The 24,113-nt window shown below is 36.1% G+C and overlaps 1 protein-coding gene across 4 annotated transcripts in view; it reads left to right on the forward strand.

Annotated features, from left to right (window-relative positions):
- The first annotated feature begins 15,739 nt into the window (after positions 1-15,739).
- TNRC6A (trinucleotide repeat containing adaptor 6A) overlaps positions 15,740-24,113 on the forward strand; it is a 114,232-nt gene continuing 105,858 nt past the window's right edge. For 3 of the 4 annotated variants that reach the window (XM_031945594.1, XM_031945595.1, XM_031945599.1), the window contains exons 1-2: positions 15,741-15,897; positions 16,243-16,290. In XM_031945594.1, the coding sequence (XP_031801454.1) occupies positions 15,893-15,897; positions 16,243-16,290 (53 nt within the window). In that variant the 5' untranslated portion in view covers positions 15,741-15,892. Of the gene's footprint in view, positions 15,898-16,242; positions 16,291-24,113 lie in introns of all 4 variants that reach the window. The other variant, XM_031945598.1, reaches the window with a different exon arrangement.

Here is a 24,113-nt window from a genome sequence, read left to right on the forward strand (position 1 = left end):
GACAACTGATAATGAACACAAAAGAGTGGTAGAGTTCTCAAGGAATATATTGACACTAACATATCTATAATCTTATCAATGTGGATTCTTCTTCCAGAATGTAACCCATACATCCTTCCTCATTCTGGGGGTTCATGTCCTTCTATAAATTTCCATAGAGGTTCCACCCAATATTCTGGGGATCTCCCTCTAGATTTTTTGACATTGGTAGATGCATACTAATGGAGCTTATGAGCCGTTAATCATTTCTTCGGCACCTTCACTATGTGACTAGCTCATATTTATTTAAGATCATATATCTCTCTGACAATATTCTTCATGGCACTTCTGTATAATCCTTCATTGATAATGTGTTGCAGCCTGCTCTTGCCATCATGTACTTCTCTGTTACATATTCTCCTTGCTCCTTGTTTTTGTTTTCTCCTCTAATTTGATATTGATTTTGATATTTGCTCTAAGAAGTTAGTGTCTGTGCATAGATAGTTGATTCAGAAATGATTCCTACATGAGTGACTAGCTATTTTCTATTTGTTAAATGAAATCTTTTTTAAAAATACATGTTATCATATTATTTGGTGCTTCCAACTTCCAACTTTTATTTTCTTGAAAAGTATATTCAAGATATATAGTTATGAAGCTTTTTCAGTCTACTGTGTTTTTGTCTGTCTTGATTCTGAATCTCAAGTCATATTTTCTAATATGTTTTTACTATCCTCCTTTCTACTCACCTTTTCATTAAGTTCATTGGATATTATAGTATATATGCAAAGTGTTTTGCAAATCTTAAAGTGCCATATAAATACTAGCAACAGATAATGGCACAGAAACTAAAATTATTCTCTTTGGTGATTTTTTTTTTTTTTTGGCAAGGCAATTGGTGGAGTTTTTTGGGTGATATTTTTTTTTGCAAGGCAATACTTACCCTTTTAAAAAATATTAAACTTTATTTTTTTAATAAACTAAAGGCAATTTTTCCCTTCCTTCCATCTCTCCCTTCCCCATCATTGAAAAACATAAACAAAAACAAAATCCTTATCATAAATATGCCGTCAAGGAAAACAAATTTCCACAGTAGCCATGTTCAAATAACATATATTTTATTTTGCCCCCCTGAATCTACCACTTTTCTTTTTCCTTTGAGGATGTGAGTAGCAAGCTGCAGTTATTTTCATGGCCATTTTTTTTAGCAAAGCTTATCATCAGTCCAACTCTAGAAGATCAAATCAACCCATAATAATATTAACAACAATGGCTAGAATTTTCATAGCACTTTAAGATATGCAAGACACTTTTAAAGTTTTAGTTCATTTTGTTCATATAACAACTCTGGGAGAATAGGTATTATATTATTTCCATATTACAGATAAGGAAACAGAGGCAGATAGACCCAAAGTGACTTGGCAGAAATCACACAGCTAGTAACTGTCTGAGGCTGAATTTGAACTTAGGTGTCCTGACACCAGGTCCAGCATTTCATCTGCTGCTCTACCTAGCTGTCTCAAGATATTTCACTAAATAGACATTTTTGGTTGTTGTTGTTGATCTTGGATGATTTTTAGATAAAATGAATATCTCAACTCCTTTTTTCTTCTTCACCAAGAAGAGCTTCTGAGCCATCCTTCCATTTAACTTTAACTGTCTTTTATCTTCTAATTTTATTTCATTCAATCCCTCTCAATGAACTGTTCCTTCTTATCACAGAGCTAGTTAATGGCAGATCTAGGATTTTAATTTAACATTTCTGATATCACAGCCATTTGTAATATAGCACAGTACTTTTCCATTTGGTAAACACATAATCCCCCAGTCACATCATACCTGCCTTCAGAATTATTTGAGGAGACAAAAGACTAAGAAGAAGCTAAGATTAAAATACATCATAAAACTTAATTTTTCTAGTAGTATTTATTCCTGTTTGTTTGTTGGACAATAATCACACATTTAGAGTATCAGTAGCTAAATTAATATTGTAGATAGTGTAAAAATCATGCAACAACCTTTTCCACTACTTTGACAGTATTACTACAGAAGTGCAAGGATTGGGGATAATTTTGTATTTTATTTTGTTTTCTGATTGCCACGTCCAAAAAATTCATTGCCTAATATCCAGGCGTCTCCATACTTAGATAGGTCATTCCTCATAAAACATAGTCTGTTGTTGTTGGGACAATAGTTGGGGCCTTCCCAGCATAATAGAATCTATTCGAGTTTGTGTCTATTAGCACAGCTCTAGCCAAGGTCACCCCTGCCACAGTGAGATATTGGAAGAGGATTTTGTAAATGAGTCATGCTTCTCCCTCCAGGACTAGAAACCCAAGGAACTGTATCAGTACTACTTTAAAGGGATGAGCTAGAAGTATCTCTCAGATTTGTTTGACCTAAACCAGTGAGCCAAGACTCTCAATTGTATTGATCAGGAAGAAATGCAAACTGGTATTGATCAATGTGTTCAGAAGTTTCTGTATGTTATAAGACAGAATTCTTTTTCCTGCAGAAAATGTTATAGGCTGTGCAGAAACCTTTTAAAAATAGTGATAGAATTCTAAAGATAATGAAAACTGGTTTATTGTAGAAAATTTTTTAGTTCTATTGGGAAAAAAAGAAAGATTACTTCCCATGACTATTTGCATGTTGTCTCCTCCATTCGAATATAAGTTGCCTGAGATCTGTTTTGCCTTTTCTTGTATCCCTAGTACTGAGCACAACACCTAAACCACACCAAGTATTTATTAAATGCTTGTCAAATGATTAACAGATTAAATATTTCTGCAGTGAATGAGATAATGATAAAATGACATCAGAGAGACAGAACTACTAAATTCATATTTTGCTTCTTTTTCTTAAGGATAGAATAAAAATACTAAACAGAGAATTAAAAACCTAAGATAAATGAAGTAATAGTAATAATAAATGAAGATAGTAATAGACCACTCTCAAGAGCTCTGTATGAGCTAGAATTATGGTCAATATCTAATAAAATGAAATTTACAGACATAAATGTAAAATCCTATCTAAGGTTCAAAAAATTACTTGCATGAGTGGATTCACTAAAATATTTGACTTAATAGTGTGACACGGTCATCAAAAAACCTGCTATCTGAGGCGCCAATAATAGAAACATGGTATGCAAAACCAGGGAACTATTTCATCAACAATTGTTGGCTGTATATTGTACTTTGTCCTGGTCAGACCACCTCTGTGTCCAGCTGGGAGTACCATGTTTTAGAAGGAATTGATAAGCTGAACTATATCCAGAAGAGGGCATCAGACTGGTAAGTGGATATTTCCTGATGAAACTTAGGGTGGTCAGCCTGAAGAAGAGATAAGAAGAACATGGTGGTCTTCAAACATTTGAGGACTTCACTACCTGGAATAAGAAGTAAAACCTATTCTGCTTTGCCTTGGAGAAGAGAACTAGGAAGCAAGGGTAGAAAGATGTAAGAGTCATGGTTTGCTTCAATCTAGTAAGGTGAAACTTATTAGCAGTAATAGCTCTCTAATAATAGGAAATAATAATATTAGGAAAGATTCAAGTAGACTTATTTTTAACAAGTAAATGTTCATTGAATGTTTGTTTTTGCATCACTTACATTTCCCAATGGAGACCTTTCCAATCCCTCTCAAAGAACTGTTCCTTCTTGTCACAGAGCTAGTTAGTAGCAGATTCAGGATTTTAATCTCACTTTTCTGATGTCACAGCCATTTTGTAATATACCACAGCACTTTTTCAGTTTGGTAAACATATAATGCCCCAGACACATCAAACCTGTCTTCAGATTTATTTGAGGATTCAAAAGGCCAAGAATAAGTAAAAATTAAAATACTTAGGAATATTTGTAAGAATCTGGGACATGACTCCTCTAGAGTCATGGAAAAAGCACCAGGTTTGCAATCTAAAGACCTCATTTAGAATTCCAGCTTTGCAAACTTATTGAATCCTATCTTTGTGACATCAACTTAGACAACCAATTTCCTTTCTCTGACCTTCAGCACTCATCTGACATTGGACTTATTGGCTTCTGAGGTACCCTCTAGTTTGAAATCTTTTTAACTGAATGATACAGGCACCAAGATTTGAAAAACCAAATCAATCACTTTGCCAGCAAACACCTTATCTCTAGAACTGGTCCTTAAGAGGAAGTGTGATATAATAAAAAGAATTTAGAAGGGACACTCTGAGTTTGAATCTTAGCTCAGCTATTTATTCCTAGTGTGGCTTCAGGCAGATCATTAAACCTCTCTACTCTTCAATTTCCTCATCTATAAAATGCGACCTCAATGATCTCTGAGGTCCATTCCATCTTCAAGCCCTATGCAGCCTATGTGCTTGACTATGACAAGGATGTGAGGAGGCATTCCTATTAAATATTACCCCAAAGATTAAACATGCTAAAATCAGAGGCTGAGCAGAGAGTCTTTCTCTACTCTCCATCTTTCCTTTCTGAGGAGACCTAGATCTAAATCTTAATTTTATCACCTCTCCCTCTTTTCCTTTTTGAGAAGACCTAGATCTAAACCTTAATTTTATCACCTCTCCATCTTTTCCTTTTTGAGGAGATCTAGAACTAAACCTTAATTTTATCATATAGTATTTGCTTTATATCTACTTAATAATGGGACAGATCTTAGTTATAGGATTCAACAGAAATTGATATCTAATATCAATAATAATAGCTCACATTTATGGATTTCTTTAAGGCCAACAACCCTCTAAAGTAGGAATTGTGAGTGTGATGGGGAGTAGGAACTAGATGTACTCCTTCCTGGCAGTGCTATTGAGAATATGCTTATCCGCATATGACTCATTGTCAAGCTTTCTGAAATCTATTGAAAGTAAACTATCAATTAGTTAATTAATTGACCAGATAAGGAGTGCAGTCTACATTTTGGCCACCAGCCCAATGCTTAAATCAGAAGGTGTTCACTGCCTACATACCCAATTTCCCAAGGCTACATCACTACTTACCAGAGCTTGTGAGCTCTTGGATTCTTCTCCCTCTGACTACCTGAATAATTCCCTTATTAACACAAAGAAATGAAAATGGAACATTGCTTTGAAATTTTAAAATCATGTACATTTCAATTTGGTTCACCTCCTTTACCCCATGTTTGGAAGATTCCCTTCAATGCAACTGAGTCTCTAGACAATAAAAGTTCATACTTTGTACAAAGAAAATGAGTGATATGCTTGTTAAGATCTACTCCTTTGAGTGCTTGTTCTGATCACTAAACATCCACTGTACTAATCACTTCATGAAACAGAAAATCTCCTTCTCCTGTGATTTCTACTTTCCCTAAATGGTGAATAGATTTGGAGCAGAAGTTATAAAACTGGGGACTCTTTTCACAAGTCAGAGGCCGCAATCAACTTGGGCAAGAAAAAGTTGTGAGGAATGAGGTTTGTCCTCTCTTTGTCTCACCAGCTGATTCAGCTCTCAAAAGCCATTATTTGGTACTGCAACAATATCTCTAGGATCACATAGTTGTCATGGTCTGACCTGAAAATGTTGATTTGAGCATAGTGACCCAGTAGACCACTCTCTTGACCAACATGGCTGAAAGGGTGTCATGGCTGTCTCTCTGTCTTTTGCTGTCCTCCCCAAAACTCAGGGCAAGAAGTCTTTTTAAGGACAAAAAGATTTTCAAGGTTTATATGCCTATATAAAGCTTCCCTTTCCTTTGACTCTGTTTCCTCTTCAACATTTCTTTGAGAGCATTTGAAACTTTAATAAATATTATTCCCATTTTATAGATCAAGAAACTGAGGCTCAGGACTTGAACCCAAATCACAAGATTTAGAATTAGAGAGCACCTTAGAAATCATATGGCATTTTAGAAACCACTTCCTCATTTTATATATGTGGAAATTAAAACCCAGAGTGGCTGTGACCAAGGTTACTCAACTAATAAGTAACAGAGCCAGGATTCAACCCAAAATTTGCCTTGACTACAAATCCAATGTTCCTTCCATCATATTGCACTGCCTCCTCTTCAGAAAGGCTTGAAGTTACAAATACAAACTGTGCTAGGATCTAAATGTTTGTAGAGACCATAACAGAAATACCAAGTGATTTTTTCACTAATACCTACATAAATCCACAAATCAAAATTACCATCGTACAAAAATTGAACTCAAAAGTGCTGAAGATATTGTTTAGAGAACCAAATGGATAAACAGGCTCAATCACTGAAGAACAAGGGAAAGTGGAAGGACATAGGACGGAAGAATCAAGGAGAAAGAAAAATTGGAAAAAACTCCAAGATTAAAAGCTTAGGGGTTTGGAAGAATGCTTGATGGCAATGGGATAATTGGGAAGGTAGTCATTTGGACATAGGAAAGGACTCCCCATGCCCTAAGATAATGTCATACAGAGTTGAAATCTGATACAACAGAAAAAAAGTACAATATTAGAAGCCAGAAGGCCTGTTTTATCACTTATTATCTATATGACCTTGGACAAATTACTTAACTTATCTTGACCTCAGTTTCCTTGTTGTTAAAATGAGGATAATAATAGCTTATCCACCAACCTCATAAGCTTATTGTACACAACAGATGAGATTTTCTGCTTAAAAGTATTAAGTTTTAAGAGGTCTTACTTATGCAAGGCATTATTAGGGTCATCAGCTTCATCATTATTATCATCATGTCAGCAGGTAACATCTACTAGTGGACTGCAGAAATTAGTGCCTTTAGAGGAATAAAGTCAAATGGGATATAAATTATGAGAGAAGGTATTTTCAGGGCATGGGTTCAGGTAAAACAAGAATATTTATATCTGGATTAGAAATTTACTTCCATCTAAGAAGTAAATGGTGAAGTTTGAGATAGGAAGAATAGTAGAAATAGGGACAGAAAATGTGTGTGACTTATGTATGAACTGTATGTCCAAGGTAGAAATACTTCTAAAGTCTCTTTTGGGAAAGGAGCAGTTTTCTCAGTAAAAGACATGGCAAAGAATGGGAACAAAGCGTATCCTAAGATTGATGTTCTCAGAGCAGACATGAGTGTTCATAAAAGGAAAAAAGAGAAAACTCTATCACTACTTCTACCCCTTGCCTGCCACAGAGCAAAATGGATGACGGAAATGACTTGGCTGCTTTGGGTCTGAGGTACCTCCTGGAGAAAGATTCAGTTAGAATCTCATTTTTAAAATAAAATTATTTATGTTTTATTTTTACAATCACTTACATTTACCAATGGTGGCTTTCCCATCTCTTCCCAGACAGTATCCCTTATTATTTTAATTATTAAAATTATTTATTTTATTTTATTTATTAAAATTGTTAAAAATGGAAGAAAACAATTCAAGAAAACTAATATTTTTAAAAGTAATATTATATAGTGATTCACATGCACAATAGTTTTTCTCTTAAAAAGGAAGGGGAAAAGCTGGCTTGTCAATCAGTTGTTGCTTTTCATTTACATTGTTATAACTATGAAATTTTTTCCTGACTACTTCATATTAGTTCATATAATTTTGATGTTTTCCCATATTTATCATATTCATAATATTACAGCACAATAATATTCCATTATGTTCATGTACCAAAACTTGCTTAACCATTCTATGGTCCAACAATCATTGTATATCTCTTCTCCCTTTTACAACCAAATTCCTAGGAAAAGCTCTGTCCTTTTCTCTCTTTATTCTTCTTCTCCCACACACATCTCAACCTTTTCTGATCTTGTCACTTAACCAGCTCTGAGGGTGCTGGTAAATGCTTAACAACCAGTTTCATCCTCCTTCCTCCCCCACAAAATAATTAGATACTTTTCCATTTTATCTGTATTATGAACATTTCCTCTATCCTTTTTTTTAAGTCTAGACAATCAATAAAACAATCAGTCTAGACAACTGAGTCCTTATTTGTGATATATAGCTAATTTTTGAAGTGTAAATGTTTACCTGGAGTTCTCACCGGCAGGTAAGAGCTGATTCTAGCACACTCTTGCAACTCAGTTTAAGATGATTTCTCCAGATTTCCAACTGGCCTAAATGTTCCTCATACATAGTATTAAATTTCTTATCTCTATCTCTTTGCACAGATTGTTCTACCATCGCTGAAAGGCATTCCTTCTTCATTTCTTTAGTTTAGAATCCTCAATTTCCCTTTGAAGCAGACGTGCCACTTCTAAAAAAAAAAAAATACCCCTTCCCAAGAGCTAGCATCAAGCCTGGCACATAGTCAGTTCTTGATAAATGTTTGTTGACTGATTGGTTTCTTGAAAGTTTAGATGGATCACAACCTATATGACTGAAGGCACCACATTGATGAGATCACAAATCTATCAATAGATTAAAAACAGAAACAGATGCATAAATACATTATATGTACATTACCTATATCTTTCTATTATCTCTTTCTTTAAGATTAGTGATTTTCTCCTGTAGTTAATCCTTCACCAAAATATATTTCAACCCTTCTACATCTTAGAAGAGAAGCTACTTGGTTGCACAGCAAATAGAGCACCGGATCTGGAATCAGAAAGACTTGAGTTCAAATCCATATTCTGACACTCACTAGCTGTTTGACACTGGATACATTGCTTTATCTATATCTGCCTTGGTTTCCTCATCTATAAAATAGATAATATAGTAGCACCTGTCTCCTAGAGTTATTATGAGGATAAAATTATTTGTAAGGTGTTGTGTGAGCCTTAAAGCTCTATATGGCCATTTATTATTATTAGGTGTTTGGCAGTCTGCCAGAACTGGCTCTCCCACTTGTTTAGATAAACCTTAACAACTAATTTCCTTCAAATTCTGATATGCATTATAGTGGGACTTAAATTAAAAAATAAAATTAACCACCAGGTGGCACTGCTAGCCACTAACCTGATCTGATTCACTAAGAAAACCAGAAGCTCAATTAGTCCCATGTGATTTAAAGCACTCTGGATAGAGAGAGTCCTATGAGAAATGCCAAAGTCTCTGTGATTTCATAGAATGGATGACCGTCAGTTCCCAAACTTCATCTCCCTTGGTGACTATGCCGACTTATGAGCTAGGGCATGTGGTTAACTCCAAGTCTCTGTCCTCCTGTGACTTAGAATATTTCATTTAGCTCTCGATAGCTGACCTTGGCAAACTGGAGTTATCTCACAGGAACATGCATCGCTGTATATAGTGCTCTCTTAGCACAGAATCAATAAAATCAATCACAGAACATCTACTGCTCCTGCAGCCTCTCCCAGACACAGAAATTTTCCAGGTAGTACATAGCCATTCCAGACCCAGAAGTTCTTGGCTTTTTGAGTGCCCCCATGATTTCACTTCCTCCATGCAAGCAAAAAGGTATAGTTAATACAACATAGTTTACAACTGATCCAGCAAGGCTGGTCATTGGGTATAAAACATGGGACTCAAAGCATAGGGCGTGGTCTTGAGGTATAGTATATACTTAAAATCAGTTCTTTTCTATTCTGAGCCAAGCCGCTGAGAGGAAATTGCAACAACTTTTCATCATGGCAAGCGAATCCTGGTAGGGCAAAAGTGTAGGCAAAGGCAGATCAGATGCAGAAAAACTCTTTTTACTTTACTCACCATTCGGTAGACCATTCAGAGACCATTTGGTCTCCTCTGTTCTCCATCCCACCACCAGCCCCAATCTTGTGTCTCTTTGCTTCTCAATATACAGCATCTCTCTCCTACTATCTAGTATAGTCACTTTCTATTGCAGATTTGTGAAAAGGAATTTAACATATAGAAATATAGATTTATATCTAGCTAGCTATATTTATAGCTATATGTATATTTATACATATACATATATGGTGTTCCTATATATAGATTATATGTATGTATATGTATATACACATGTAAGTGTGTATACAGGCATGCCCCATATAATGTTATTATTTGGATCTATGAAAAATACAGCTTTAGATTTCAGAAGCTTGCTCTGGGGATATATGTATTTTCATAGCAGCCATTTTTAAAATAAATGAGATATATTTTCCTAGGCAATCAACATCTAAAATAAAAATTGTAAAGTGGTCTTTATAAAAAGAACCAAGTCTACAATATGGAAATTGTAGGAAGTTGGTTGATCCCTTTGGACATCCTAAAACTGAATTATATATGACTTACTAACTAGCTAATCAAAGAGATGTCAGGGATTTATAGCTTAATGGGCCACAGCTTTTGAAATTTCAGGGGAGTGAGAAGGACTGAAACTTAGTTGAATGAGGCCTCCCAGAAGGTATTTGCTGGAACTGAGTCAGAGAACTAAAAAATCCAGCAACATCCTGGAAGGGGGGAGGGAAGGAGCTAACAATTTCCAACCTAGGAATCCCCAGTCTCTAGTTTGAAACAAGAACTCTCAGATGAGTTTAGACATTCTTTTATTTAAAAAACAAAACCAAAACCTTTAGCAATACAACACACACTTGTCCAGAGTTGGGAAACGTACATTCTCTCTCCCCATATGAATAGAGCAATGGAAAAGTGCAACATGTGGAGAGGGAGGAAGGTGAATACTGATTAGAACTGAAGCTAAATCCTTTCAGCCCCTCCTCCCCTTCCATCTAGAACCAGAAGAGCCCAGTAGTATTGGGAGAGGAATGGTGAACTTGCAGAAGTTTGGCTAAAAACTTAAATTCTTTCCTCCCCTTTCATCTAGAAACCAGAAGAGCCCAGTCATATTGGGAGAGGGATGGTGAACTTGCAGAAGTTTGACTAAAAGCTTAAATTCTTTCCCCATCTGTTCCAGAAACAGCGAGGTGGAGCAATTATCAGTACTTCTCTGTGATACTTAACAACGGAACCCCTGGGCTGATCGTTTACACATGAATACACAGTAGTTTTCCCTCTATGAAGGTTTGCTGTACTGATGAAAAAGAAATCAAAGGCTGAGGAGGGAGGCAAAGAGAAAACAGTTTACATTTTTAAAAATAATTTATTTTAAGTGAATTTAGGAATTAAGGAAGGTGAGGTAATAAGGGATTCTTTAAAAAAAAAAAAAAACCACAACCCTATTTGCATAGTTACTATGCAATACTGGTGAAAATGGATAAAAATTAATTAAATTTGAAAGACATTGCCCAAGACATTTTAATATCATTAAAGTCAAACTGACTAAAACTGACACAGTTAGATTTGCAAAGAGTTTTGCATATATTGATCAATTTTACTTAACCTTTAGGTGATCTAATCCAAAACCCTCATTTTACAGGTGAGGAAACAGATTCAGTGATTTGCTTCGTGTCACACAGAGAGTAAATGGCAGTGTCAATTCTCAGTTGACTCCTAGTTCAGACTCTTTTCATTGAATCTTGTCATTGCTTCCTTTGATTCTTGACATGATCATTTCACAGGATCAAAAAATTTAGAGTTGGAAGAAACATTGGAGGATATGTAGTCCAATCCCTCTATTTTCAGATGAGGGAGTTGAAGCAGAAAGAGCTGACATAACCTGCTTAAAATCACAGGAGTAATAAGTGGCAGAATTAGGATCTGAAACCAGGTTCAGTAACTCCAAAGTCCATGTCTTTTTATTTTGGACCACACTGCTTCCAATAATATTATAGGAAAGTTAAGGCTTGAGCAGAATTGTCCAGGATCTTATATGACCTGACAAAGTGAAGTAAGCAGAATCTGGAAAACAACATATACAATAAATATAACATTGTAAATGGAAAAAAAATAATAAAAAACAAAATGGCTGGAATTGATATATATATATATATATATATATACACATATATATATACACATATATGTGTGTGTATAGATAGATATTAGATATACCTAGCTTGAAGAGAAATGAGAAGATAACTCGAATATTTACTTCTTGCTTCAACTTAGTCTCTCATTTCTTTACAGAGCTGGGTTATCAATGGGTATGGAACTCTGCATATATTTGATCCATTGGTTAGTTTTGCTGAGGTTTTCTTCCTTTTTTAAAAAAAAATTCTTTATTATAAGAAATGGTTTTCTTGGAATCAATAAGGGAGGAATACATCAATAACATAAATTTAAAAAAAAAGAAAAAGAATATATTAACTTCAAATATGGTCACAACAGAAGGGATAAATCCAGACACAGGAATATTTACTAATATAAATGCCAGATGCTACTTTGGAATCAGCAAAAGATTCCCATCACCTTTAATTTATTGTTTAGAGAAAGGGATACACTGAACATTTTGTCTATGTAAAGAAACAAAAGCCTAAGAGACAATAAAGTATATAAACTTTCTATACTATAGGTTACATTTTTTTAAAAGGTTTGGCTACAACATGACAATAATCGCTTCTTATAAATAAGCTTCTGGAAAAAACATTCTACCTGTTTTGACTCAGATACAAATACTTTTCAACTCATTTGAACCACAGCTATTACTGAATGAAGTGTCTTAAATTTGTAACTTTCACAAATTGCAAAAAAAAGGAACATATGGCTTAGCAAATTAAACCAGGCGTATCCATTGACTTAGTCATCTCTTTCTCATACTGTCTTGACTTTTTTTTTCTAACTACTTGATAACATGGGGGTGGCAGTATGGTATGGCTATAGATAGGGTTTGGAATTGGAAGACCTGGATTTAAATCCCTCTCTTCCACTTCCTTTTTGGTCTTAAACAAATCATTTATTTTCATTAACCTCTCTGCCATATTTATAAAACTGAAAGTGACTATAATCCCTGTTTTGCCAATATGGAAAGGGATTGGAGATGAGTGGGAGGAAAAGGGAGTACTGGAAGGTGGGAGGAGATGAGAAAAATTAGTTCTCTCTACACCATTTCCTATAGCTAAGCTTAACAGAACTTAGGAAAGAACAGCAGGATTCAGTAGAAGGAATATTATTGTTGGAGTGCTTGATTTAAAATCCTTGCTCTACTATTTACATTATTAAATAAGTTTAATTTTTTCACCTGTAAAATGAGGGTGAGGGTTTAACTAGATAATATCTCTGATTGCTTTAATTTTTTAAAAAAAATCAAAATAAATGTTATTTTTTCTCTATTACCTCTATTTTCTGATGTATTCTTCCTCCTCCTAAAGAGTCTTTCTTATAATGAAAATTTTAAAGGATGGAAACTGTTCCTAAATAATATTTGAAAAAAAAAAAAACTTGAAATCATATGCAGCATATGTAGGGTTTTTTGTTTACTTGTTTATTTTGTCATTGTGTTCTTGGTTTATATTTCTAGCAATGGAAGCTCTGGGCTAAAGTAACTTTCCTAACATAATTCCAAATCATCCTTCTAGAATAATTGGAGAGATTCACAATTCCACTAAAAATGCATTAGTGCCTTTCTACTTCTGAATGCTATGATCTTTAAATGGCTCTAGGAAACCCTGGAAGAAGAATTCAGTTGCTAGAAATTGATTCCTTTTTTTATCCCCTTAGACTAAACAAGGAAAGTTATTTTGTAAATTGTGGTGTTTAAGACAAACCATCTAAAAACTCATTTGTAGAAATTAAATGCTCTTTCTATAAGCCCCAGGATTCACTTAAGCTACTTTGATTTGACCTTTCTTTAACAATCATAAAAAATTTATATTTCTCCTTTACAGTGTTAATATTATAGAGGTGGTCTTAGGCATTTTTATGGATATGACAGTGCTTTAAGGGTATACAATTCCCAAACTAGGATATTTCAATGGCATCTGATTAGCTATTCCCTTGCTTTCGGTGTCTACTATCATAGGATTCATTCCCTCTTTGGCTATAGTGTTTTCTTTTAGGATACATATTTACTCTTCCATTGTTCCTAGGCTATGGTACAAAATTAACCTGGCGTTGATGATAATTCAAAATGAAGGGTCTTCATAGTTGAGTCCAGCAAATTCACATGGGACAGTTCTAACTCATATGCACAGGCCATTTACAACCATTAACACCCTCACTGAAAACTAGGACACCTGGTCCCTTTAATAATAGGAGAGAATTATAAAGTGCTTTCTTCACAACATCTGTGTGAGATTAATGATGCAATTTTTATCATTTCCATAACAGGTAAGGAAAATACATTTGTAACCACTTCAAGTACAATATAAACAAATTTGTTTGGCACCTAAAACTATCATTCTCTCAAGGAGACTTCTTAGACCCAGGGATTGATATAATGACTTTTCTAGATTTGAACTTCATTCTTCTAATTCCCAGTCTACTGTAGCAACATTTATTCTCTTTAGTAAATAAGTAACTATGTAGTTGATGTATAATTTATGAAAAACACAAACTGATCAATATTAATAGCTGAAAAAGTGATGATTACTCAAAATATTTACTATTGACTGAACTAATATAGTTGTGGACACTAGACTAGTTAATGTGACCCAGGTACCCTTCAATTTCCGACTCTTAAAAGCTAACCCAAATTAAAGACACAGTTTAGATTAGCATCCACCCAAAACCACAACTCTTGAAGCAGGTGTTTGACCAAACCAAAAGAAAAATCATTTAGTTAGGTAGCACAGCAAAATAAATGTCAATGAAGATTCATGCCTTCCCCAAAACATAGTGGTTAATCTTCTAATTTCCTACTAATTAAGTGGGTAACTGTCCTCCATGTATTAATAAAGTTCCTTTCTAAATGTATGGATATAATTATAGATGGATACATTGATTTCTCCCAAGCCACCCTTTTTGCCTCTCCCAGGCACTTAATCATTTATGTAAGTTTCATCTTCTTATTAGATTGGAAGCTCCTTGAGGGCATTTTTCATCTTTGAATGGCTACCCAGCATAGTCTGCAGCTCAATGAATCAATACTAAATATTTGTGACTACCCTTATGGGACGGTCTTGCATGAATTGCTATGTCTGGCTAACTCTATGGTGCCTTTCTGCATTTTAAGCTAGGCTGACTCCTGTGCAGAATCCATCATCACTCTGGCCATACTTGAAGATTTGCTGGCTTGGTAGGACCTGCTAGTATTTGAGCTTCACTGGCATTATCTTTCAACATTCCAGAGTCACTTTGAGCTATGCTAGAGAGGGAGGTCCCTGCACGGTGTGGGATTTTAATAAATATTAAATTGAATACACAATTCCATTAAGAAATATTTGGAACACGGCTATTAAAATTTCATCAAAAAAGGAGATGAATATTAACCACCCCCAGATAAAGAGATAATTAATGGACGAAAGGGGCTAAATGAAACGCGAGAAAATGTGTTTTGCTTAGACATGCATTGTTCTAAAATTGTTTTGGGGGGGGAGAAGGAAAAGGAAAAAATGCTTGACAACTGAAAAAAATTAATTTTAAATTTTCTCCTAAAAGCGAAAGGCAAATGGAGCTGCGGGGCTCTCTCATCGCCGATGGGGAAAAGCGTTACATCTTTGGTCAGAGGACCTTAATCCGAATTCTAGTCTTCCCCTTTTCTAATGCAGTGAATTTCTCCTTCACTTTTCACATCAGCCTCCCCCCGCAGTAAAATAAAGGGTTGGGACAAGATGCCCGCTAAGGCCCCTGCAAAACCCGAGCTGTGAGAAGGTCGCAGGGCGAGATCACCTTCCCTGGACTGGGGAAGGAAGCACGCTGGGAGGGGGGGCAGGGAAGGAGTGAGAAAGAGATTTTATTGGGGCGCAGGGAAAGTGCGACACGGGACATGCGGGGTCCGCCCCGGACCCACGCCGGCTCAAGCCCGGCACTCAGCTGCCGCTCCCGGCAGCCGCCCGTTGCCACGGGCTGGCTCCCCAGGCGGGCGGGGTTGCTAGGGCCGCCATTTTGCGGCTGCAGGTGCTCCCGGAAGGAGATGGCGACCGCGGCTGTTTCTCTTCCGGTCTCGACGACTGTGGCGGCGGCGGCGGCGGGTCGGTGTAGAAAATGGCGACTGTGCAGCGGGCTGGGCCTCTCCCCTCAGCGCCGCGGACGGTCTGAGGCCTCTCTGCGCCTTCTCCCCCTCCCCCCGCCTACTCCCCGTGCACTTTACACACATGAGGTGAGCCAGGGCTCCGTGGCGGGTGGGCTCAGCGTCCCTCCCCGAGGCTGCTGCGCGCCCCTCGCCCCGGGGCTAGCGCTGCGTCGCTGCCGCCGCCTCCCTACCCCCACTTTGCTGCGCGCCCGCGCAGCATCCTCGGCGGCTCCGGCCCGAGGGCTCTCCGGCAGCCTCGGGAAGGGCTCGCGGGGCGCTCCGCCGCCCCCTTCCTCAGCCCTGCTGCCTCCCTGCTCTGCAGGCGCCCGCCCGCCTCCGCGAGGCTCCCTCCCTCTTGCCCCCCGATTGCAATTCCTGCAGTGGCTAGGGTTCAGGGTGATTCTTGTCTTTTTTCCCCCTCCCCTCTTACAGAGAATTGGAAGCTAAAGCTACCAAAGAAGTCGCAAGGAAACTAAGCAGGTAAGAAGAACGATTTTCAGATTTGTCCTTGGACCCCTTCCCCCGCCTCCCCAACCCTCGCATCCTCTCACTTTGGCCCCTTGGGTACCACGGTCTGGTTTTCGGGAGAGGCTTTCTCTGCCATGTTAGCAAGCGGGGGTACAGTTGTCAGAGGGTAAAAGCAAGCTGCCATGGAGGAAAAAGAAAAAAAGACTAAGACTGGGGGGTGGGGGTGGTATTACGCTAGCGTTTCTTTAAGAAAAACAAAAGCGCAGTTGTTTTAAGCTCCGCTGAAAAACAAACAAACCAAAAAACCTCAAATGCGTAGACATTAATTATGGAACCCGGGTATTGATTACTCTCCGTGAAAGGTTTGACTGCATTATGTGTCCAGTGCTAGAGGTGGTCCCTCTGTTGTGCTGTCAAAATGTTTTGGCTTTTCGATGATTACTTTGCAGCGCAAATAGTTGCCTTCATAAAGATACAGTGTTGTTGTTATTCAGAAGCATTTTTCAATACTGCAGTCATGTGGATTCAGTTGCATCTGGATCCGTTTTTGCCCTTGAACTTCACCTAACAGCTATGTTTTATTTTCTTTAAGCTACATTTGTGTCCACATCTGATTTGCAATTTAAGAAAATCAATACAGAAAAGAAGTAAATCTAAACCCAATGAGTTTCCATTTTTGTCAAAATACTTTGACATTGGTGACTCAAATTGTACATTAAGAAGGGGGAAATTTTAAAATATTTTTATGAAGCGGTTAACTTTGCTGATGATTGTTTAAAAAGCAGTAGAGGATTGTTTCATATTGAACTGTTTTGCATATCCATTTTTCTGTCTCTTTTGTGCCTTTTCACTTTAGTCCTATTCTTTCTTTGGTTTCCTCACTTCCCTTTTATGCTATATTTGGACCACAAGAGAAACTTCTAGGCCAGTAAAATCAATGAACAGTTTTACTCACACAGGGAAAGAATACCATTGTGGTAGAGTGAAGAGAATTAATTTCTTAAATGTAGAATCATAGAATGTTATAGCAAAGAGCAAATTTAGAGGACACTTCCTTCCCCTCCCCCCCCCCTCCTCCCCATAAACCTTATTTTATTAATGAAGAAACTAAGGTTCTGAGAGACTGTGATTCAATGGAGGTCACATATCTGAGCCCAGTCTGGACCAAAAACCAGTCTTCTGCATTCAGATCTTAATTTGTGTAGTTTATCTCAGAAGTTAATGTTTTAAATTATGTTATTAAAGCTTGAGAGTTCAAGACTCCTAAATACATTCCATCATATAATATTGCTCCTAGTTTATATTTTGAGTTTAATTTTTTTTTAAATAGTACTTTAGGTTATTACTTTATATAATTAGGCACTGATATGGAATCTCTGGCTGTGTAATAGATTTGTGATTAGGATTCTTTTACACAATTATTACAGGATCATTGTGGAGTAGAATCTACTTGAAATAAAGGAGTCTTAATTTCATTTGCACAGCAACTAAATTGCTCAAGATATAACTGAATTTTAAATTCTAATTTAAATAATATTAACATGTTGAGTCATTGAAATAAAAAGAAAAAAAAATTGCGTCTTATTTTTGGAAATGTTTCCCTTCCTTTTATTACTTATTTTTCCTTTGGACAGGTCCCCTAACCTGTTGCTCTCAATAATCCTTGGTTTACACTGAGGTACACGTCAATTCATATAGCATGTGTTAAGGTGGTTAGGAGAAACTGTGTGACTTAGTCAATAAGTTGAAGGGCTAGCATTGTAAAATCAAGACATCTTGGGATCAAGTCCTGCCTTGAATACCACCAACTCCTAGAAGCTGGACAAGTTTTTAATCTCCCAGTGTCCTAGAGTCCTCTTTAAGACTAATTTGCAAAATTATCTATGTGTATGCATGTATAGAGGGAATTACCTTACTGGGATCTCTCTACTTCCTGAAACACCAGAGTTTCAGGAAATAAGAGGTCCCAACTCTCCCAAAAGGTGGCTATAGCTTTAGTAGTATCTTGCATGTAAGAATATTAATTCTGTGCTTCTTGAGTAACGGACAGTCTCTTGATTGATATTCTGTTAATTGAATTTGAGGTCCAAATATATTTCCATTGTGTAGTGGAAAGAACACTGGACTGGGAGTCAGTAAGGAAATTTAGAATTTGGTTTTGACCCCACTGTTAGCCAATTAGGATATTGGACAAGAAAGAGTTGAACTAGATAACTATATTTCATTCCAGCTGTAAAAATCTGTGATTGTAGGTTTTAGTGGCCAAATTTTTTTTTTTTTGCCAAAACTGGTTTTATTTTAAAAAACCATTTATTTAAGAGTTCTTTGTTATTGTCATTTTTAATTTTTAAAAAATGTTTATTGATGCCTATTGCTTTATTATAGTAATTTCTGGACTCTTCTTCCTCATTCCCTTTGTGACAAAAAGAAATAACAGATTACTTATTTTCTAGAATTATTGTTGGAAGGTATCCTGGTGGTCCACCCATTCATTTTACAAATGAAGAAATTGACGTATAGACTATTTAAGCTACCTACCCAAGGTCATTAGGCATCTTAGTATACTGGAAAAGAGTCCAGGATTTGAAGTTAGAGGGTTGGAATTGAACCCTAGCTTTGCTGCTTATTGCCTATATGAAGATAGGCTTCTCATTTTACTTCTTTTGGGCTCAGTTTTTTCATCTGTACAATGCAGAGAGTTGGACTAGATGATTTCTGATATTCCTTCCATCTTGGAGTCAGTGTTTCTGTAATATTGTACAAATGAAACAGCTATGCTATGAATGAACCCTGGTCATCTGACTGGATACAGTGCTCTTTCCATTGCACCAACTGCTTTCCTAGTTTCACTCCAGCATAAATATTGAACTCTGTTAGTCAAATCTTGATTATTTAATTTGAGATCTTATTCCCTGTGGTATAAGTTTTAATTTAAAAAATGAAAAAGAATACAGTTATCTAAATTAATTTTTTCTGTTCATTGCATTCACCTAATTGAACATTAGTGTTGTCAGTGTTAGTCTAGTGTGTATGTTAGTTACTGGTTAAATCTTTTTTCAGCTAATTATTGAATGCCATTTTAGAAATTACAATGTTTGTGGAAAGTGCTTCAATTGACCTATCAGCTTGGATTCTTAAAAATTTGTTATGTCTGTTTTCTTGAGCTTTGCCTTCCTTTTCTATCATGTGCTATTGAATTAATAAAATTGCCAAGTTTCTTGTTAGTTATTTCTTTCAACTATGTGATTTGATAGTATGAGGCATATTTCCAAAAGATTTATTCTGGAATGTGTAATTTAGCTAGCTTTAACATGAAGTTTTTATTATATTTGATGAATCTTTTAAGATATTTCTTTTTAGGCTTCTAATATCAGGAACATTTCTTTTTTAGAAATATAGACTAGTGGGGCAACTAGATAGTATGGATGATCACCAGCCCTGGAATCAGTCAAATTCAGATGACCCTGGACAAATCACTTAACCCTGATTGCTTCCAGAAAGAAAAAAAGGAGTCTACCTAGGAAAACTGTGCCTTTTGGATGTGTATTTTGTAGGATGTAGAAATTTGTTAGCATAGCTAAAATTTGTCTGTTACAATTGTACGTAAAACCTAAACATATCAGACTGACCCTAGCCAAAGCAAAACTAATAAGCACTAGGAAAAAAGAAAATAATTTTACTTTTTATCAGATCATATGTTTTGAAATTGTAAGTACCTTAGAGATTATTAGGGATTTTTGAACTTGTTTTTCCAGTATTTTTATAATTATTTCAATTCAGTTGTTTTTCCTTTTTTATGTACTTTACTCCTTTTTTGGGGGGATGGGGAGGGCATTTAAAAATGTTATTCTGAGAAGTGGGCCATAGATTTCACCAGACTGCCAGAATTGTCCATGGCACAAAAAAGATGAAGATACTACTATTGTAGTGCAATCTTCCTCATTGAAAAAAAAAAAAAGAGAAAACTGAGGTCCCTCCAATAGTGAGATGACTTGACTCAAGGTCACACAGTTACAAAACCAGTATTTGCATCTAGGCATTGTCTCCAAAATCTGTGAGTGCTCTTGCCACCATAACTTGTTGTATCTTCAGGGTAAAGCATTTCCAAACAGCCTGCTGTGAAAGACCACACAATAAGAACGGTAATTAACAGTTTTATTAGTTTAAACTGAGACATATTTCCCCAAACATTTGAAGTAGTAATAATTGCAGGTTTTTGTGTTAGTAGTTTACAGCTGATAAAGTTAATTGCTGCTTTTATGATTGTGTAATCTTTTCCGTAGGTTGCTATGAAAATAGTGTTGCTAGTCATAAGAGCCGCTTGTTTTGGAGTTGAACTAAGGGAAGACCGCTATCTAGGGAAAAGCCAGATTTGAGGTATGGCTTGGAATAAGCATTTCCAAAGTGCAATGTTAGCCAAAGGGTAAGGGAATAACAATAAAGATGAAGAACATCAAGAGAGAATGGTATAGTGATATTCGGAAAGGAGAAAGTATTCTGAAGCATAGTAATCTTTTTCAGGCTTTAAGATAGATAGGAACATTATTTGTAACTAAATTCCCTGACTTAAAATATTGAAATTTGTGGTTGTTAGTATATGAATGTAAAAGAAAACTAACATTCATATGGCTATTCCTAAGAAAGAGTTGAATTTTATGGAATCCACAAATTATGACTGTAACTTATCTGGTGGAATGGAATGCTAAAAATAGATTTAAATCTTGGTTATAAAGAAGTGAATAATTATAAAATGAGTAATTGTGGTGACAGGCTGATATAGGGAAAGAGGACTTGGGTTCAGATCTTGCTTTTGATTTCACCTGGGTTGCTAGACAGGTCACTTAGCTTTCTTAGGCCTTGGTTTCCTTATATATAAAAAAGAGGATTAGATTAATTAGGTAGCTCTTGTTGGACCCTTCCAGCTCTAAATCTTTGGTCCTGTTAGAGAATGTCATACTTTGAATCTTACAAATAATTTTCTGAAAGGTACTATTCATTATTATGATAAGATTCAAATAATTAATTTGGGTTGATCTTAGTTCTAGTGACTGTTAGGCATTTATTGAGGTGCTATTGCTTCAAGAATTTCTTAGCTTTTTTAAGAATTGCCTTGGTATCCTGCCTACTGTCATTCCTAAAACTAGGGAATAGCACATAAAACTAAAGTTATGTTTGAATATTTTACTATATCTGAATAAACATCAGGGTGCCAGAAGGGAAAATCCAGGTTGGGGGATTCGTAGCCTGTTATATGCAAACACGATAGTAACCTTTTGAAATAAAGACTAAAGAAAACCCCAAAAAATGTCCCTGCCCCATAGTTTATGTAGTAAGCAAAGCAGACTAAATATAGAAAGAATCATAGAATTTTAGACATTGTTGATCATCTATATGTCTTATCCATTACAATTTGTATGGGAGAAAACAAACTCTGAGAGGTTGAATAATTTTCTAAAAGTCAACAATGAAATGATGTGTTGTTCTTACTGCTTAGTTATTTGTTTAATTCACCTGCAGATAATTCTTTATCCCTTTGGCTATTTCATACTTTTTCTACTCTTTTAGCTCTCAAACCTGTGACTTGAACTCCCTTAACTTATTTTGTCTTCTTCAGCATTTTTCTGTATCTTTACCTATCTTCTCCATTTTCCTTTCATTGAGGAAGAGTTGACTATACTGAGATAGGACAGTGGAACTAGTAGTCTGCCGTAGAAAAGATGTAGTGAGCTAGAAAAAATATCTGAAAGCTTGACTCTTTTCTTTTTATGTTTTCATTAGTATTACTCGATTATTACATAGACCATTGTCAAAAAGTTTTTATAGGAATATAAAAGTGGGCAGGTGGGTTGGTAGTTGGCTGTTTTGTGATTGGTCAGTTTTTTTGTTTGTTTGTTTAAAAAAACATCTCTTTCATTTCTTTGGAATCTTCCTTTCATTGAGCTATCTTAAGAAAGAATTAAATACTTAAAAAAAATTTTTTTGCCTTCTGCATGGATTTTTTTTCCCCTTTAAAAGACCTATCAATGCTTTTTTTTTCTTTTTTACATCACTATCACTTCTCAGTGATTCCTTGTAATCAAAATATATGAACATATGGCTATGTCTGAAAATATATGCCTCATTTTGTATTCATTGCCCATGCTCACTGGTGAGAAATAGGAGGCATGTTTCACACAGATTGTGTATTCGGTCAGATCCAGCTAGTTTTTCTGACTTCAGTATTCTTAAATTCCATTGCTTCTCCTTACTCTTCCCCCTCCCTCCCCCCCCCCTCCCCATTTTAAGAAAGAACACTTACTCTGTACTTATAGGAGCCAGGTTCAAATACCAACTGATACTTATTACTTAGAGACTTCGGTTAACCTCTCTGAGCATGTTTTCTCATCTCAAAAATGAATGAGTTGGACCTCTAAAAGTCCTTTCCAACTTTGTATCTATAATTTGTGTGTCAGATGACCTTGTTTTGAATCCTGACTATGCTTCCTACTACCAGTATGACCTTGACCAAGTCAACTTACATTGCTGGGCCTCAGTTTTCTCATCTGAAAAAAGAAAGGGAATGGTTGGGTGTCAAAGGTCTCTTTCAGCTCAAAATTGATAGTCATCTGAAATATAGTTTGATAATGTCCAAAGTAGTCTCTGATCATTACTGATGAAACAAGTATTCTAAAAATGAGTAGATCTGTTCTATTTTGTATAAGTATTTTTGAAATGATTTGGATTTTATGCTGTGCTCTTTTCAGGCTCATTTTCTCCTGAATTGCTTTTTGTACTTTTGAAAGATAAGATGTTGTTTGTAATTTTCAATTATACTCTTTTATTCCTCATAACTTCTTAATGTCATTTACTTGTTCTTTCCCTCTGATCACAGAAGCATTATTTTTGATAAGGACATTGATCCTGTTTCTTCATGCCTTTTCTAGGACTTGGCTCCAACAATCATTCCTTCTCTATTATCTTTTTTCTTTCTCCCTTAAATACTAACTCCTTCCCATCTGGCTACAGATATGCTCAGGACTTCCCAATTTTAAAGCCATCTTTTGATCTATCTTCCATCCAATTACTATCTTATCTTTTTCTTTCTCCAGTAAATTTCTTGGGGGGGAAATTGTCTATATTTCCTTTTCTTTGTCCATTTTCTTCTCAGCTTCAATGCAGGCCAGGTTTAGTTTCCCTTTTCTTAGGGACAGTCACCTGATCACCAAATTCAGGGGCTTTTTTCAGTCCTTTTTTTCCCTTGAACTTTGTGCAGCTTAGAAGACTGAACAAGGTACCTGTTTAAAATGGCTTCCCTTTTACTTCTAAGAAAAATGCAAACTCCTTAGATGGGCACATTGAGGCCACAATATGATTTCTACTTACCTCTACAATCTTACTTCACATTACTCTTACTGTTTCCCAAACTTGACATGCCATCCCTGCCAAATGAGCATTTGTACAAACCATATTCTGTATTTGGAATGAACTCTTGCATCCTTATCTCTGCCTGTAGAAGGGAAGAAAAGTGCTATAGACAAGGTAGAGAGAAAGTCTGGAGAGATCAAATTGGGAGTGAAGTATAGATAATGATGGCCCCACTTTGCATCTTCATTCACTCCCAGTTTCAGCCATCACTTCTATATGTAGGACTCTCAAATCTGTAACTGTTCAGATCTTTCTTCTGAGCTTCAGAACTTTCTGACTTTGTAGCCATTTCCTCGTTGTTTTTCCTTTTGTATTTCCCTTCCTTTTAGCACCATTACCCCCTTTCCTGTGTTTAAACCTTGAACACATCAGTTAATTAATGAGTCCAGTAATTTCTATCATGACAATATCTTACCTCCTCTCTATTCCAT

This window comes from Sarcophilus harrisii, chromosome 1 (assembly GCF_902635505.1).
Source record: "Sarcophilus harrisii chromosome 1, mSarHar1.11, whole genome shotgun sequence".
In the NCBI taxonomy this organism is placed as follows: domain Eukaryota; kingdom Metazoa; phylum Chordata; class Mammalia; order Dasyuromorphia; family Dasyuridae; genus Sarcophilus; species Sarcophilus harrisii.